Genomic DNA, 16283 nt, shown 5'->3' with positions numbered 1-16283 from the left:
TCCTTTAATTTGCGATTCTTCGAACTTGGTATATGAGAGGTAAAAAATAATCAAATGTTTCAAGGAAGGTAAATATGTATGTGGTTTTGATTGAAATAATGCAAGTTTTCCGATATATACTCATCATCAACGATTCTCAAATGTCCTTCAATAGAGATTTATTTGGAATGTCATGGAAGTTATGAGAGAATTCACAGTGGACATTATAATAAGGACAATGAAAAGAACAATATCCCATTAACAATTTCCATTCGAATTTAATCTCGAATTTAATGAATGTTCCACAATTTTTATATTGGGGGCTTAGTTTCTTTACCGGAAAATAAAAAAAAAAGAACATTGAAAAGAGAGCACAATTTTGGCATCCAAAAGTTGCCTTTGCTAATGAGAAAAACCTAGTAAGATTCACTTAATGGGTTGCTTAGACATCCAAGGCAAACAAAAACCATTTTGAGGAATTAAATCCTAAACTGCGCGATTTTTTGACCTTAAATAGGTAGAAGGAATAATTAAATGATTCAGAAAAGGTGAATATGTAAACATCTATCATATGGTTTGGATTAAAAATAATGCTAACAAGGTTTTTATCATCAATAATTCTCACATGTCCTTCAATTGGGATTTATTTGGAAATAAGTACCTAGGTATCCCAATTGTTTACAAATTGATAGTGTGAATTCGTTCGTTAACAAACGAACAAAATGCAAAGATTCGGTATGAATAATAGCTTAAATAGTTTCCTTTGGAATGGAACATGCCATAAAACGCTCTTAAGTTGTGGTATTCATTCACATTCAACATAATAATACAATGAAAAGAAAAAGATCTAATTATCACTTTTGAGTGAAGACCTAACCTCGAAATTAAACGTCAAAAACAAATCATTCTTACCTTCTGCATTTTTGAATGAGGAATTTCCACTAGCGAATTTTTATCAGAGTAACATATTCATCAGTTTTTTCAACTCTTTTTATTTCCGTTTATTCCTATTATATCAAGCTCACAACTCACAACATTATTCCGACTTTCCGCTTACGAACACTGAAAATCTGATAGGGACACGGTATAATTCGGACAGAAACTCTGCTCTACTTCGGGGGAGATCGTTTCCTTTGTTTATTTTCACCGTGAGCGCGCTTTTATACAGGGGGAAATGATAATGAACGTTTTAGATTTTGTTCTTCGAACTTCTGTTTTTTGATATTTGAATCATTGTAGATGACGAATTTGGCGAAGTATGGAATCATGGAATAAATGAACCTATTTCAATGGAATGAATCACATTGATCGATTCATCTTTCATCTGATGCGGCAACCCACAATACTCATGTGTAATGTGAATAGACGCAAGTAAGGGGCAGAGTTCAACTATAACAATAAAAGTTTATGATTATCGAGGGCAACCTTTGAATAATATACTTTGACTACTCAATAGCAAAGACGGCAGGTTACAAGATACTGTACCTATATGCCATACGTGTCTCTGATGATAAATTCAAGTTAATCTGACAGTTTGCGTGGTGGACACGGACGAGTTGAAAATGGTTAAAAAAATTGTTTCGGGCTTGTCAGATTTTTAGAGGATATATCAATTGGACCCAAAGGAAGCTACTTTTCAAGGGACTGACATTTCGGACGTGACGTAAGGTCACTGCAGTCCTTTGAAAATGCAAAAAAAATCGTTACTTGTACAGGCTGGGCAAAATTGGTGATACCCGAACAACAAAACTTTTTAACACGACGAGATAGAGGAAAATGAATGTGTCATTCATGTCTTCTTTTTTCGATAAACTAATAATGCCATCAACTGCGTTCCTCTTCTTTTGTTTTTGAGTTATAGCCCAAAATTCAAATTTGATCTATTTCAACTTTGGTCATTATCTCCGTCTCTGTTTATTGTGCTAAGATGTTGAAATGAAAATATCGTCTCCTCAGGGCAACAGTGGGACAAGTTCATACAGTTGGTTAACCTGGGTGTTAGAGACGTGTTGACCCATTAATCTGACACTAATCCGAGGGGGTTATCTCAATCTGACAATTTGAAGATGACAACAAGGCATTATTTTTAATCTCCCTTCCTGTACCTCTAATCGTTTCTGTATTCATTATGAAAGTTGTAGATAATAAAATTCTAAACAACTTTTGTCTGAAGCAATTTTACATACTCTCAACCGATTTCGAATAAGAGGGCGATAAGGACGAGGACAACACATTCGAAAGGCCAAGGTCAATGAACCATATAACTCAAATACGTTCAAACGTAGAAAAAATTGCTTCGGACAAAATTTGTATAAAATATCATGCTCTTCAACTTTTATGATGAATACGAAAACAATTGGAATCCCAGGAGATGAGATAATTTAAGAAAATACTGATTTTTTGTCCTTTATGGCCAATTTTTATTGTTTCCGCTTGCTGAAACTGTCAGATTATATTATTTCCGTTATTCTTGAATCATTACCTTCGAAATAAGAAAAAAAGTCAACGCGCTGGAGAATGTACCTAGACGTGACTTTTTTTTGCATGTTTGGCGCCTTCCCACACATTTTCGTCACGCTTAAATTATCAGATTAAGAGAATATATACTTTTCAACATAATTAATTAACCACATATATCTTAAGCTGACGAGCTCGAGTATGGACAATGATCTTTTTTTTACTATTCTGACTGGCTGTCCTAGACAATGAGCTATTTTCCTAAATTTCAAAATATATGTCATTAAAATCCTCATAACTTCAATGAATAACGTATCCAAAAGTCTATTTTTAAAAAGAACTTATTTCTTTTTAGGGTTGCCAATGATAATTAAAGGACAACTCAATAGAAAGGATATCGTTTTTATTTGTACAAAGAACGAGCAAATGAATCTATTTAACGCTAGACATCAACTAACTACTATTCAAATTATGAAAAACGGAAAGAGTCACAATCGGTGGTCACGCCTTGTGTCGTCTTCCAGGAATCCTAGGTTTCGGGTTCCGATGCGATTTCGTGCTTCTTGTGGGAAACGGTCTCGTAACAATATCTATATATATTTTTCTCGAATTTTAACATATTGCATTTCTCTGTATTCATTTTCGAAAATTCCGATTCCAGAAGTGCTCTCTTATGAACATTCTACGTCATTTTCACAATCCGGCAACGCCCATCGAGTCAATAATGGTAATTAAGATGTCTACAACATGGTAATGAAAGTTTTCTGATCACCATAGACAATGAACAGCAAGTTTTGTGATAAAATTTGACAAGAAAAACAAACAATGACACAAAATGTCATCGGTTTTGGGAAGGTGTAGACACAGATAACAGAAACAATTTTTTGTAATCTATGGATATAAAATTCTATATCTTTTGATCGGTTTCTTTGTTGTCGAATTGATAAAAGTTACTAGATTTTAGTAAAGGCATTCTACGTCACAAGCTTTTACATATTCGAATGTTCATCTAAGTTTCGAAGTGTGTATTTCTGAAATTTCTGAATTTTGAAGCGAATCTTTTACGTGTTGGATAACCTATGGAAAAGGATTTCCAAAAATAATCCTGAATTCGATTTTGGAAATTTAGGAAACTTGCCCATTCTCCCTATATAGGGGACGATGGGGTAATTCAGGACGCGGGGTAAAAGCGGACACAGGGATATCTACTAGATCCTTCTCCATGCGCTCAGTTGTCATGACCAAGTTATCTAGTTTCAATCATCTTTAGTGCAAAGAAAACAGTTACTACCGGTGCTCGTTCATAGTTTTCAAGATAATTCATTTCGAAATTTTTTTGTAACTTGCTTGTGGTTTATATAGAAAAAGTGATGTCGAATAGTAAATAATTTCTATCGATTGCTTTGTTTCAATAGAGGTGATGCTCAAATAACATTCAACAAAATATTGTACCAGTCTCAAATTTTTGTTTTATTATTTTTGAAATGCCATTTGGGGTAATTGCGAACAAGGCAATCACCCCAGATATAGTGAATAAATAAAAACAATAATAATTATTGTTTGTTCACAGATGTTTCGAAAATATATGTGAAAGACGTTCAAAAATAATTTTGCAACAGAAGAAAATGGACTCAATCTGCCTTTTCTGCCTTTTTTCGGAATCAATATTTCTATTCAGAAACCCAGGCAATAATCCCAATATAACTTCTCTAAATAATAATTATAATACTTTGTTGGACAACGTGAGATAACAAGAAACATAAGAAACTAAACTTGTTTTGACTTTGCAGTAGTGACAAAGTAGTTTCGTAATTCAGTCTAGATTTTTTGGATTCGCCAATAGTTTCACAGTAGCGACAATCCTTTTTAGAATTTTACGCCAATAATTTTTCTCTACATCTAAAATGTCTAAAACAATGGTGTGTGCACTTGTCACTTTTTGCAAGCATCAACATTTCAGAAAATCGGGGATATGGGATCAGTTTCGTGGTGGCGCCACCATGTCATTTGCTTCGTTCTATCCTTGTTCTACCAAAGGAAGTCCAATGATCTCTCGTTTGTTTTTGTTTTGCGTTCATATAGATATCGAATATCGATCAACGAGTTCAAAATATGAACTGGCCCATTTTGTCAGCTGTTAAGGATTATTTGTGATTTACACTTTCATTTTATTTGTAAAAACAAATCTGTCAATATTTTCAACACTATCGAATAAGGGTTCGAAGGAGTATTTACTATTTTTCTTCAAGATAATTTCCGTTTGACAAATTGAATTCGTGAGGGGGATAATTCAATATGATATTAATAAAACACAGTTGATTGGTCAAATATCCAATATATTCAGTTGACGGAAAGGGAATTTTCATTATATCTACTCAGGAATATTTCAAGTAACAGAATCGAATAGATTTATGTATTTCTTATTCTCAATACATGCTCACAATTCACATTACGTATTTCCAATACAGTTTCTTTGAAACATTTCTGAAGTTTCCATAAAACTTAGCTATATCGGTCCCGAATGTTCGTTCATCTCATTTGGTTCTGCTTCAAATTCCAACAACACCGAATTCTTAGCTGTAGTTCTTGATTGTCCATAGAGAAAACTGAACGACATGTTGAATAAATGAATGTTCTACATCCCTTTCTCGAAACTAATACATTTTCACACACCAATAATTGTTTATAAATAGAACATATTCGTGAGTCGTAGGAAGTATTCAAATTATTTTCAAATATCAATTGACAATGCTCTGTCAAACTCCAAACAGCGCTACCTACAGTGAGAAAAACGAAACTGATCCCATATCCCCACGAAATTAAAAACAAAATCGAATCAGTGAATACACCAGAGTTTTAGACATCTTATCTATATACATCTAACTGACATATTCATTATGTGTCAATGCGTCCAACATTCATGCATCCTCGTCTGAATGCAGATATGTGTTCATTTGAACATTCATGTTCTTTCAGTACCTTTGCCATATTTCTCAAGTAACTGAAACCAGTTGCCAGTTTTGTGGTTTTTTAGAATAGTTTGCAAACTATATTCAAGTATATTCAATATTTATTTTCGAAATATCCCCAATATAACAGGGTTTATTAATTATATGCTATTCAATCATTTTATCAGTGTTTTCTACCGGCCATGAAGCTATGTCATGAGAAAAGGTTTTATTATTTGGTTCATTAATTGATGGTACACTCAGAGCAAAACAATAATAATGCTGGGGGTGTCACGTACGGAATTTTCATTTTCTCGTCTCTTTTCCTTCAACTGCGTTTTGGTACTCCATGGGTTCAAATTTTCATTTCCCTGTTTCGAAACATAGAGTTAGATTCAGCAGCCATTAAAAATGAAGATAGGAAATTCTTCTTTTTTGCACACTGCTTCTCTCGTTGCCTCCGTTTTCTTCGCTTTTCAGCAGCTGATTCATGCTTTCTATTCATATTTACTCTCACTCACACACTCAAAAATGTTAAAAAATATGGGAAAAAGTTCGCATGAATTTGTAGCCCAAAGCACAGTCCCGATAGTGGGCGAAGCGAATTCCATATGCCTCATAGACTATATGTTATTATAAATCTATGATATGCCTGCAATTAGGGACTTCACTGTTGTCGGAAATAAAAATAAGCCCTATTTCTTCTGGGAATAGATATCATAAAATATGAGAGAGAAAGTAGGGCTAGAAATTGTAATGCGAATGATTGGTAAAAATTACCAGATGTAGGATTGGAACAGCGTCGTAAAAACGAATAAGAAATCACGATCAGGGTCGGGTGTGGTGCAATTTTTGAGATTTGTAATAAAATTATGATAAACCATTTTTTCCCATGAAAACGGGGATTTTTCGGAGAACTGGGGGGCCTATAGTTGGAGGCCACAAACGGATAAGAAAGCAGGGTCGGGTGGAGTTCAATTCTTATGATCTGTAATGTAATTCTGACAACTTTTTTTTTGGTCTGACGGAAACGGATATTTTTCGGAGAGCTGGGGGGCTCTTCTTTAGTTGGGGGCCCTAAGCGCGCGCTTAGTGCGCTTCTGGGATAATCCGGCACTGAGTCCAAGAGGCCAGTACAAACGGTTTAAGGATATACTACATGCAATCCCTAAAATCAGTTAATGCCAATCATAACTGGGAACAACAAGCGTTAGATAGATCACAGTGGAGATCTACGGTACACAGTTATAATGGAGACTCGAGAAGAATACAGCGGTGGCTAGATCCGGTTGGTGACTACAGAGACTACAGAGTTTGTCTGTGGTGACTATCCATGCCCAGAGTGTGGATCACAGAACACTAATATACAAGAAGTGAAATGTCCTAAGAAATCTGAGGCAACACCAAATGTCATTTACTATATGCCGCCATATTTGGTTGTGGAAGTAGATATTGAATGGCGGGAATTTTGAATTTACAGGCGTACTATTCCCATATACATTGTTTTCAACTTCATTGTAAATTTACAACTTCTACCATTCATATTGAAAACAGATTTGGAATTCATGATAGAAGCTGTAAATTTACATTACATAAGAAATAACATCAAGGTAGGAGAAAGTTATTTATTTTTCGTAAAAATTCTATAAATAGTATTTTCCAGAGGAGCACATTTCTTTATCAGTCAGCAAAATGCAAATACATATTGAGGATGAAATATATCAAACAATATGGTATTTGAGAAGAAATAGAATTATTGATCGTAAAACCTGTTCCCCATATAAAATCTCAGTATAAGCAGAGGAAATGGAAATCAAGTAACATCCACATATAGTATGATACAAAATAACCAAGATAAAAATCTCAGCAAAAATTTGTCCCTATAAATGTGTAGTTATATTGAATTTATTCACATAATGAGCTATTTAAAATATCGCGCCGGCTCTTTCATTGTGATAAATTTTCTTGTTCCCTTGTTCATCTCGAAATTGAAATAATATCTAAAACAGAAAAAAGAGAATGAAGATAGAGAAAGCTTAGTAAATAACATAGTAACAAAGTGATTGATGTAGAATTGGAATGATAAGAAATTCAGAGATCAAAAATATCTCAACCTACCTGATCACGAGTATCAGAATAGATGAAAATAATATTCAACATTCGGTCGTTCGTAAGTTACATCTCCTTGAATCTGCACTTGAATCTCCTAAATAATCCGCCCCGTTATGTTGTAGGGAAGTAACTTTTCAGTTAAATAATGAAATGTAAATATTAAAAAATTTAAAACATGGTTTTTGAAACGTCAGCAGGTTCCCTAATAGCACAAAGTAGTCCTATGGACATCCATAGGACGTCCTCTTCGGACATTACGGACATCCATGGGACGTCCATTTCTGGTACAATGGACGTTCTATGGCCATCCGAGGGACGTACAAATGTCACAACTTTGAACCGAATTTGGACGTCCATCGCGGACGTCTCATGGATATCCCGTTGGGAACATCATTAGCTATCTCAACGGTACAAACATTTACCACGACGTTGGCTATCCTATCTATTAGAATTTTAATGTCCTAGAACCCAATGTCTTACACTCAGACGCAGATGTTATTTTTTCTGTGTGTTTCTCATTTTCATCCATACTTACTAGAAAGTTTTTACACTAGGCCCGGATTCGAACTCGCGAGTACGTGGGGACATCGCATTACTGAGTCTTCGCTGCAACAGTCCTAGCTACCGAGACTATACGATATACCTACTTGTAGGAACATATACATTATATTGTTAACTGATTTATGGAATAGTAGTCGATTAATACAGAAATACCATATAATAAAAACTGAAGTCTTAAAACTCAAACATAGATTATTTTATAATAATAATTACTCAAGTATTTAGTCTTCGTTCATCATAACGTTATACATAATATAATATTCATAAGATATTCATATACTACAAAGCGGAAAAATGGAGTTTAGTGAAAAATAATATTAAATTTTGGTGTTCATTGATATACATGTATGTATTATTTGGTCCATATTACGGACTCCTAGTGAATATCCGGTATGGATATTCAAAAGATGTCCCTACCGGATATCCACTAGGTATCCGTGATGGACGTTATACGGACCATGTAATGTGTATATGTAATTTGGTCCATATTACGTCCATTACGGACTCCTAGTGAATATCCGGTATGGACATTCAAAAGATGTCCCTACCGGATATCCACTAGGTGTCCGTGATGGACGTTATACGGACCATGTAACATATACATGTTATTTGGTCCATATTAAGTCCCTTACGGACTCCTACCTAGTGAATTTCCAGTATGGACATTCAAAAGATGTCCCTACCGGATATCCAATAGGTGTCCGTCATGGACGTTATACGGACCATGTAATATATACTAATGTTATTTGGTCCATATTACATCCATTACGGACTCCTAGTGAATATCCGGTGAGGACATTCAAAAGATGTCCCTACCGGATATCCACTAGGTGTACGTGATGGACGTTATACGGACCATGTAATATATATGTATAAGTTATATGGTCCGTAATATGTTCATCACGGAGAACTAATGGATATCCAGTAAGGACTATTTTTGACATTGCCTGTATTAAGTCGGTCAGGAACTATTTTGGAACTATATGATATATATATATATAGTCCGTATTATGTCTATCACGGGCATCCAATGGATATCCGATACGGACATTGTACATGAATCGGACTAACAATGGATATATATCGTGGACGTCCTAAAACTGTCCGGAAACGGACGTCCAAAGGACATACAAATCAAGTCCATGGACGTTCCGACGTTAAATGGACATGAATTGTACGTCCCATGGACGTTGTGTGCTATTAGGGTTGTCAGCCAAAAGAATTAGGTTAATTTGGTTTTGACTGCAGCTGTCACCTCAACCGGAAATTCATGTCGGCCATATTTGGTTTTAGATTGGACCATAGAAGAGGGAGTTTCACCCCCTTGGTGTGGATGAAGGATCTGTTGGTCACGGTTGGGTCTCTTCAGTCACAGGAAGCCACACAGTCGCAAGCATCCCTAAGAAATTATAAGTTTGTTTCTAAGTCTATTTGTAAATTTATTATTATGTAGATGTATAACGCATCGAGTTCCGTCATGATTCATTTGAAAAGTGCCCGATTTCAAAATTAAATAACAGGCTTTCGAATGAAAAAGTTCTATGAAAATTGGAAGTGTTGCTTCCCGAAAAATCACCTTGGCTTGCATCCATTCAACTGCACGTAAGTAGAGACTGAACTGTCACTTCATTTCAACCCAGTACAGGCTTCGGGAGCTGAAAACTTGAAAGTACTGATCAACGATTAACTAAACAACTAAAAGCTGTTTCCTGCATATGAAAGTTTCGTAAGTAACGTCGAAAGTTTCCATGTGTTAGAGCCATTAGGCGCACCCCCCTGTACTCCACACATATTAAAAAAGTTTTGTCGTGACGAAGTAAAAGCGTTGGTTTCACTCGAAAAAATGAAAAGGGTAAAGATCCCGATGACTCACTACCAAACGGCCAACGAAAACCGCATCGGTCACGTCACCGATTAATTAAAATATTTCGACACGCTTTAAGTCCGCCGCAATTACAAAACTTACTGTTGCTTTCCCGACGAACGGAACCGGAAGGGAAATGTTTGAGCGGATTCCAGCGAAATCGTATATTTTCACGAGCAGTGCGGGAACGCGTCTGCTATCCAGTGAGCGAGGGCAGAATCGATAAGACGGACGCCTAGCGCCAGTCTACAGGCGACGTGCGTCGTGACGGCAACACGTTATCGGTCGAAATATAACCTGCAAAAGACCAAGCGATATTTCGCGAAAATGACAATTAGCCGGAGATGGAATATTCAGTACCATCGCTCTGATCTAAGTGAAAGATAGATCGTAGATCTGCTATCTGATGATGTGCTGTTATAACCGTCAAAAGTTCTTAGTAGTTTTTAGTGGAGACTGATAGAAAACCGAAAAACACCTCATAAAGGTTAAAAATATGAATCCGTCTGATTACTGTGATATTTCCTTCAGTAAGTAGGAATTTGATGAAGCCTTAACAGTATATCCCCCTTTTTATATCATAGTTTCCAACTATCGACTCATACGCCGGTGTTATCTCAAAAATACTCGAGTTAAGCTTTACATTTCGATAGGTTATCGTCTGATATATCTTCATTTCCTGTCACATCATCTTATATTGAGAAAAATGAATCATTTTCCTTTTGCCATCAGAGATAGATAGGTAGAATAGGAACAACTACTTATTCCTTTACGAATTCGTAATGTGTTTGCTCATATGAAAAAAAGTAGACGTTCCAAATTCTCTCATATTACGAAAATGTGGGATGAACACGTTGGACAAAGTTCAAGAAACAAATTCTCCAATTTGACTCGGCGTAAGTGTGAAAATTTTGTTTTGTGCTCAATTTTGCTCTCTGTGTAGAGAGCAGTACACGCATTTCCTTCCTAGATTTACGCATTGCGTACGATCTACGATGGGACGGAAGTTTTGGCAAAAAGGACAGGAGTAATTTTAAATATTAGGAGTAAAGCATGTTTGTCGACATGAATGAATATGTGTATTCATTCATTTTCGAAGTTAAACTGTTCAATTCACACTTTGGATGCCAAGAATGAGTGGGTTTGCATCTTCGACTCGGACTGTCAAAGCTAAAGTAAATAGGCGATAATCTAGGTGATGTAATGTTGATGTTTACAGGGTGTTTCATAGTTAGTGTACAGGTTGGGCATAACTCGTTGTCTACTGAGGGGATCTCGAGAACTACAGCAGCTAGAAGAAAACGGATGACACATTCTCGAGCTCTTTTTTCCTGACTAATCTGAATCTGACAACAGAACCGGCCTATCATTTTTAGATTTTGAGTTATACGGAGAAATTCAGTTTTGACGATTTCGAAAAGTTCTCATAAATTTTGTGTCCTTGGAAGTTACAGATCAGAAACTTGAACCTTCTCAGGCACTTTTACACGTAAAATCTACTGACGAAAAATTTTTTTCCAATTCAAAAATAACAGATTCAATAGAAATTTTCATTTGAAAAAACGAAAGTTCGCCTAATGATTCGAAGTTAAAAAATATTTTGTACTACATGGATCCTACGTGAAGTGCCTCTGGAAGGTTCAACTTTCAGTTCTGTACCTAACTAATGTTATGAGTAATTTTCTGCTAATAACTCAAAAACGAAGAATTGTAGGAGGCTAAGATTTTCACAATGCTTTGTTCCTCTGAAAAAAAGCTCGGAAATGTGTCATCAGTTTTCTTTTAGCTGCTATAGTACTCGAGATCCTCTCAGTAGACAACGAATTTTGCCCAACCTGTACAGGGTGGACAAAATTCGATTGGATTGAATGACAGCTCTGTAACCGTAAGAGCTAGGGAAAAATGGATGTCACGTTTTCGACCTCGATTTTCAAAGGATGAATAATGGCCAAAACCGCATCCCTCTGTCTTCTTTTGTTTTCAAGTTATAAGTGAAAACTCATTTTTCAACTTTAAGTGATATCGAAAATCAAATGTAACATTCTACAGAAACTTTTTCATGTAGACTGCAGTGGCGTATCGATTAAAATTCATTCTGAGAGGATTCTGCGTTTCCTGATATAGACTCCGAAACGTTACAATATAAAATTTTAATTTCAAAGTTATTCATTTTCAGTTCATTGTCAGGCAACAATTTTTTCTACTTGATTTGCTCCTGATAAATTAGTGCAAGAATTTACGCAGGAGCAAATCGTGTAATCAAATTTTTCAATTGATTTTTTTTTAGGAGACTGGGATTTTCCACTATATTGCAGGTTTGTATTCTGTTTTCCTCATCGAAAAAATATTGTTCTTTCTCCGAACTTCAATCACCAAATTTTATTCTTAACTAAACTTAAACTCCTGATGTGAAGAAAAACAAAGTTGAACCTTTTCTGAAACCCTGTATAAAGGCCTTATTATGCTACAGACAGAAGGATAATGAGTCCTTTAAAAATTTTAATACATAAATAATCAATATAGGCTTATAACATTGGGGCATTTGATAACTTATTTCCTGAAACTCACTCAAAATCTCCTAAACAAAATCAATTAAAAAAGTGAAATAAACGATTTGCTCCTGTGTAAATTCTTGCACTAACTTGTCAGAAGAAAATCAACTAGAAAAAATTGTTGCCTGACAATGAACTGAAAATAAAGAATGTTGAAATTATAATTTTATATTGTAACGTTTCGGAGTCTGTATCAGACTCCTTCATCAGACGAAAATCAATTTTCGAAAATTTTCTGAATAGTATCTTTTGTTTGACATTAATTGTCAATATAAAATTATAATTTCAAAGTTCTTTATTTTCAGTTCATTGTCAGCAACAATTTTTTCTAGTTGATTTGCTCCTGACAAATTAGTGCTAGAATTTACGTTTATTTCACTTTTTTAATTGATTTTGTTTCAGAGATTGGGAGTGAAAACCCTAAAAATTTTCAAAAAATGCAGTGGCGTAGTCAAAGATTTTTTCTTCAGCCTACGCCACTTCAGTGATATACTAGTTACATTAATTTTCTAAAATATACTTAAACCCTATGATGTTTTTACATATTCCACACCCATGTTCTTTTTTGATTCAGAGTATACAGGGCGAGTCCCTGACTCGTACAGATATTTTTAAAGTAGATATTCTTGAGGTCGAAAGAAGCACTTTTTTCCTTTACCATTTTTCCGAATCCTTTAAAAGATATAGGCTGTTGAAAAACCATAGAAAATTTTATTTTTAGTTCTCTCTCACAAACGGTTTCATCGAATGAAATAAATTTCGGAATATCGTTTTTCATTTAGTTTGATTAATTTTCTTCGAATACAAGATATCACCCAGGTCTTCCAGTTTTCTCATTATGACCATTTTACGTACCATAAAAATACCACTCTTGAAACTATGTTGGGCGCTATCTAATGAATATTTGAACGTTTTGTGAAATGAAAGTATTATCCATATTTTCTCGACTTCTCGTATAATGCGCCGTTTTCGAGTAATTTGATGTTCAAAACTAAAAAATATCTGTGAAATTCGGAAAACTGGGTAATTTGGCTGAATGCAACTCTGTTTGAAAGATCCATAGATGTGTAGTGTCATAGATTTTGCAGGGAATGAGCTGTTATTAGCAGTGGGAAAAAACTTATCTCCTGATTCGACCATGAGGTTTCGTTTAGGATGTTCGCTCGTTCGATATTTACGTGGTAATGAAAATGGAAACTTGGGATCGCCGAATTGTTCTCAGTATTTTTTAGTAACCTACACGATTTTATGAAATGGCTCATTTCCATACCAACTGACAGAAGAGACTTAGGACATAAGTGTAAAAAATAGAATAATATGTACTTCAAAATCTCACCAATAAAATTCGTCTAAATTATTCACGAATTTTCACACAATGGACATCACAATCTTCTTGTTCGACCATTCCAACAATCGTCATAAAAATGGGATGAAATGATCATAGTACTTTTTCAACATAACTACCACACCTTTTTTTTTTGTATCTGTTTATATTTTTTTTTCTTTGTAAAATGGTAGTACCGTAAATAAATAAATAAATAAATAAATAAATAAGCACCTTCAAGAAACTGCCTCGATTTTCTACATTTTTTTCACCCTAAATTGTACGATACAACAATTATGATTCTCTCAAAATTGCCTTAAGCATCTAATCGCATGAACTTGGTATTGAAGCATTCATTGTCCAGCCATATGTTTATGTTCTGTTTAGTTTTGGCGATGCCGGAGTCACCTTCCACAGTACCGTACTTGAAATTCAATGAAATTTCTTCGAACTTGTAGGGGTTGTATCTCAGCCATCTTGGATATTTTATATATACAATTTTTGGTTAAACGACTTATTTTGATGAGTTCTTCCATCTGTCATAAAAAAGCCTCACCTTTGAAAACACCCTGTACACTAGTATCACAGCCTTTTCAAACACCTTCAATAATAAAGACCACCAACTTGTAAAAGTTTCGGTAAAAGTCTTCTCAGAACTTCTAGTCCATTCACGCACTGAAATTACTTATTATTCTCGATTATTTTCGTCCAGATAACCTACGCTACTGTCAGTTTAGCCTCTAATGACGTCATCAGCCTCCTGACGAATTGGTGATCTGCGCCTCCTTCTTGATTCTGAACTCCGAATGTATGTCAAATCGTTGATAGCGTAGCAATAGTTTTGGGAAATCTGCTGTTTATTTGCTTCTTAGAAAACCGTTCTCGAACAACAAAGCTTCTGAATAATAAAATGCGTTTTCGCCTCTTCCATCGCGTGACGGTAAAAGTGATTTAGGTGTATTGAAACTGGAAAAAGACACGACAACCTTTCCTTATAGCTGTAATAACAGACTGCCCAACAATTATCTTGGAATTTTTAGAGGCAAAGATCTGAAAGACGGACGTTTCATCGAAAACAATCTTTTATTGTTTGTTTGATTTCTAGAAAAGAAGGAACTCGTTCATGCTTCGAAATTTTAGGTCAAATGAAGGCAGAACCTGAATTAAAATCGACTCAAGTCCTGAAATGAACCCCTTATACCCTTCATCTTAACTTGACTCACAGAAATGTATAGGTTTTGCGATTGTTTCTTGAAAATTTGATAGAGACAAACGAATGCGAGGATTAAGGAGTTAGCCGAATTGGCAGGTGGTAATCAAAAAAAATGAATGCAGCAATTTTCACCAGTGGCTGATACAACAGAGGGTTGATATGAAAATGAAAAAATGAGACAGAAAGATGCTCTGGAAACAACCCTATTATGATGAGGATGCTCTAACCTCCAGCTACAAAAGGAAGCTTAAGGATATGTGGAAATCTCAGTAAAAACAAAATTTCTGTTACGAACAGCTTGGCTGTCTTCACAGTCACCTATAGACATAAAAAAATGCCCCCAGTTTCCCTGCTGATAACTTTCGTCGGACTTTTGAAAGCAGAATGATTTGGCTTTGTATCTGCAATGATAAATATAAACATTGAGAATGTGCTGAATCGGTGAGTGATTTTAATGACTTTACCCTTACGGCTTTCACACACTCCAGAGGAACATTCACATATCCCAAAAGGGTTGGTGGACGGGTTCGGGTCGCTCCTTGGCTATTTGCTGGTTGGAATCCAGATCCACCCATACTTCCTGTCGGAGCAGACGGTGTTCCTCTGCATTCCCCATGTACTTCCGTACAGATCTCGCCGTTCCGAGCAGTACCGCCTTCTGCATGACCATAAATATTTTCGTTCCAACTGAAGTTTCATCAAGTTCACTGGTAGTTTTCAGGCCTGTAGATGAAATGACAATAGGAATGGTCTTGATATCTTTCAGCTGCCACTGTCTCCTGGTTTATTCCTCTAGATCTCTGTATTTTGGAATTTTTTCTAGAAGATTGTTATTACATATTTGGAATCGCTGCGTCGATGAATAGTGCTCTGTTCCCATCCTTATTCAAGAAGATGAGGTCAGGTCTATTGTGAGTTATTTTCCGGTCTGTGAGACCGGTTCCAATACAGCATCCGGATGGTAATTGTAATAGGGAACCTTCTTTGACCTTAGAAGTTGGTATTTTATTGCCAATTCTTGGTGATAAATCTTGGAAACAGCATCACGTCCATTTTTGTACTTCGGGCTCGCGAACTTCTGACATCCTCCGGTGATGTGCTGGATAGTTTCATGTGTCGCATAGCCATAACGATAGCTACCGTCCACCACTGAGCCATTTTTGGCTATATATTCATGTAGTTCCCTGTCCCTGTTGGAATCACTTGATCTTGGGTGGCGAGGATAAAGACCTCGGTTTGGGGAAACAACCTTCCAGAAGTCAACCAATAGTTC

The 16283-nt window shown here is 35.7% G+C and overlaps 2 protein-coding genes across 2 annotated transcripts in view; one reads left to right on the top strand and one right to left on the bottom strand.

Annotated features, from left to right (window-relative positions):
- LOC123307474 (endoplasmic reticulum metallopeptidase 1-like) overlaps positions 1-1234 on the bottom strand; it is a 33071-nt gene extending 31837 nt beyond the window's left edge. The window contains exon 1 of the mRNA XM_044889801.1: positions 892-1234. Within this exon, the coding sequence (XP_044745736.1) occupies positions 892-900 (9 nt within the window). The 5' untranslated portion in view covers positions 901-1234. The remainder of the gene's footprint in view (positions 1-891) is intronic.
- An 8886-nt stretch (positions 1235-10120) lies between these two features.
- LOC123307452 (multiple C2 and transmembrane domain-containing protein-like) overlaps positions 10121-16283 on the top strand; it is a 123342-nt gene continuing 117179 nt past the window's right edge. Inside the window, exon 1 of the mRNA XM_044889775.1 lies at positions 10121-10451. Coding sequence (XP_044745710.1) covers positions 10418-10451 — 34 coding nt within the window. The 5' untranslated portion in view covers positions 10121-10417. The remainder of the gene's footprint in view (positions 10452-16283) is intronic.

Source organism: Coccinella septempunctata, chromosome 2 (assembly GCF_907165205.1).
Source record: "Coccinella septempunctata chromosome 2, icCocSept1.1, whole genome shotgun sequence".
In the NCBI taxonomy this organism is placed as follows: domain Eukaryota; kingdom Metazoa; phylum Arthropoda; class Insecta; order Coleoptera; family Coccinellidae; genus Coccinella; species Coccinella septempunctata.
Note: the sequence above shows the minus strand (reverse complement) of the source record. Positions and strands in the feature narration are given on the sequence as shown.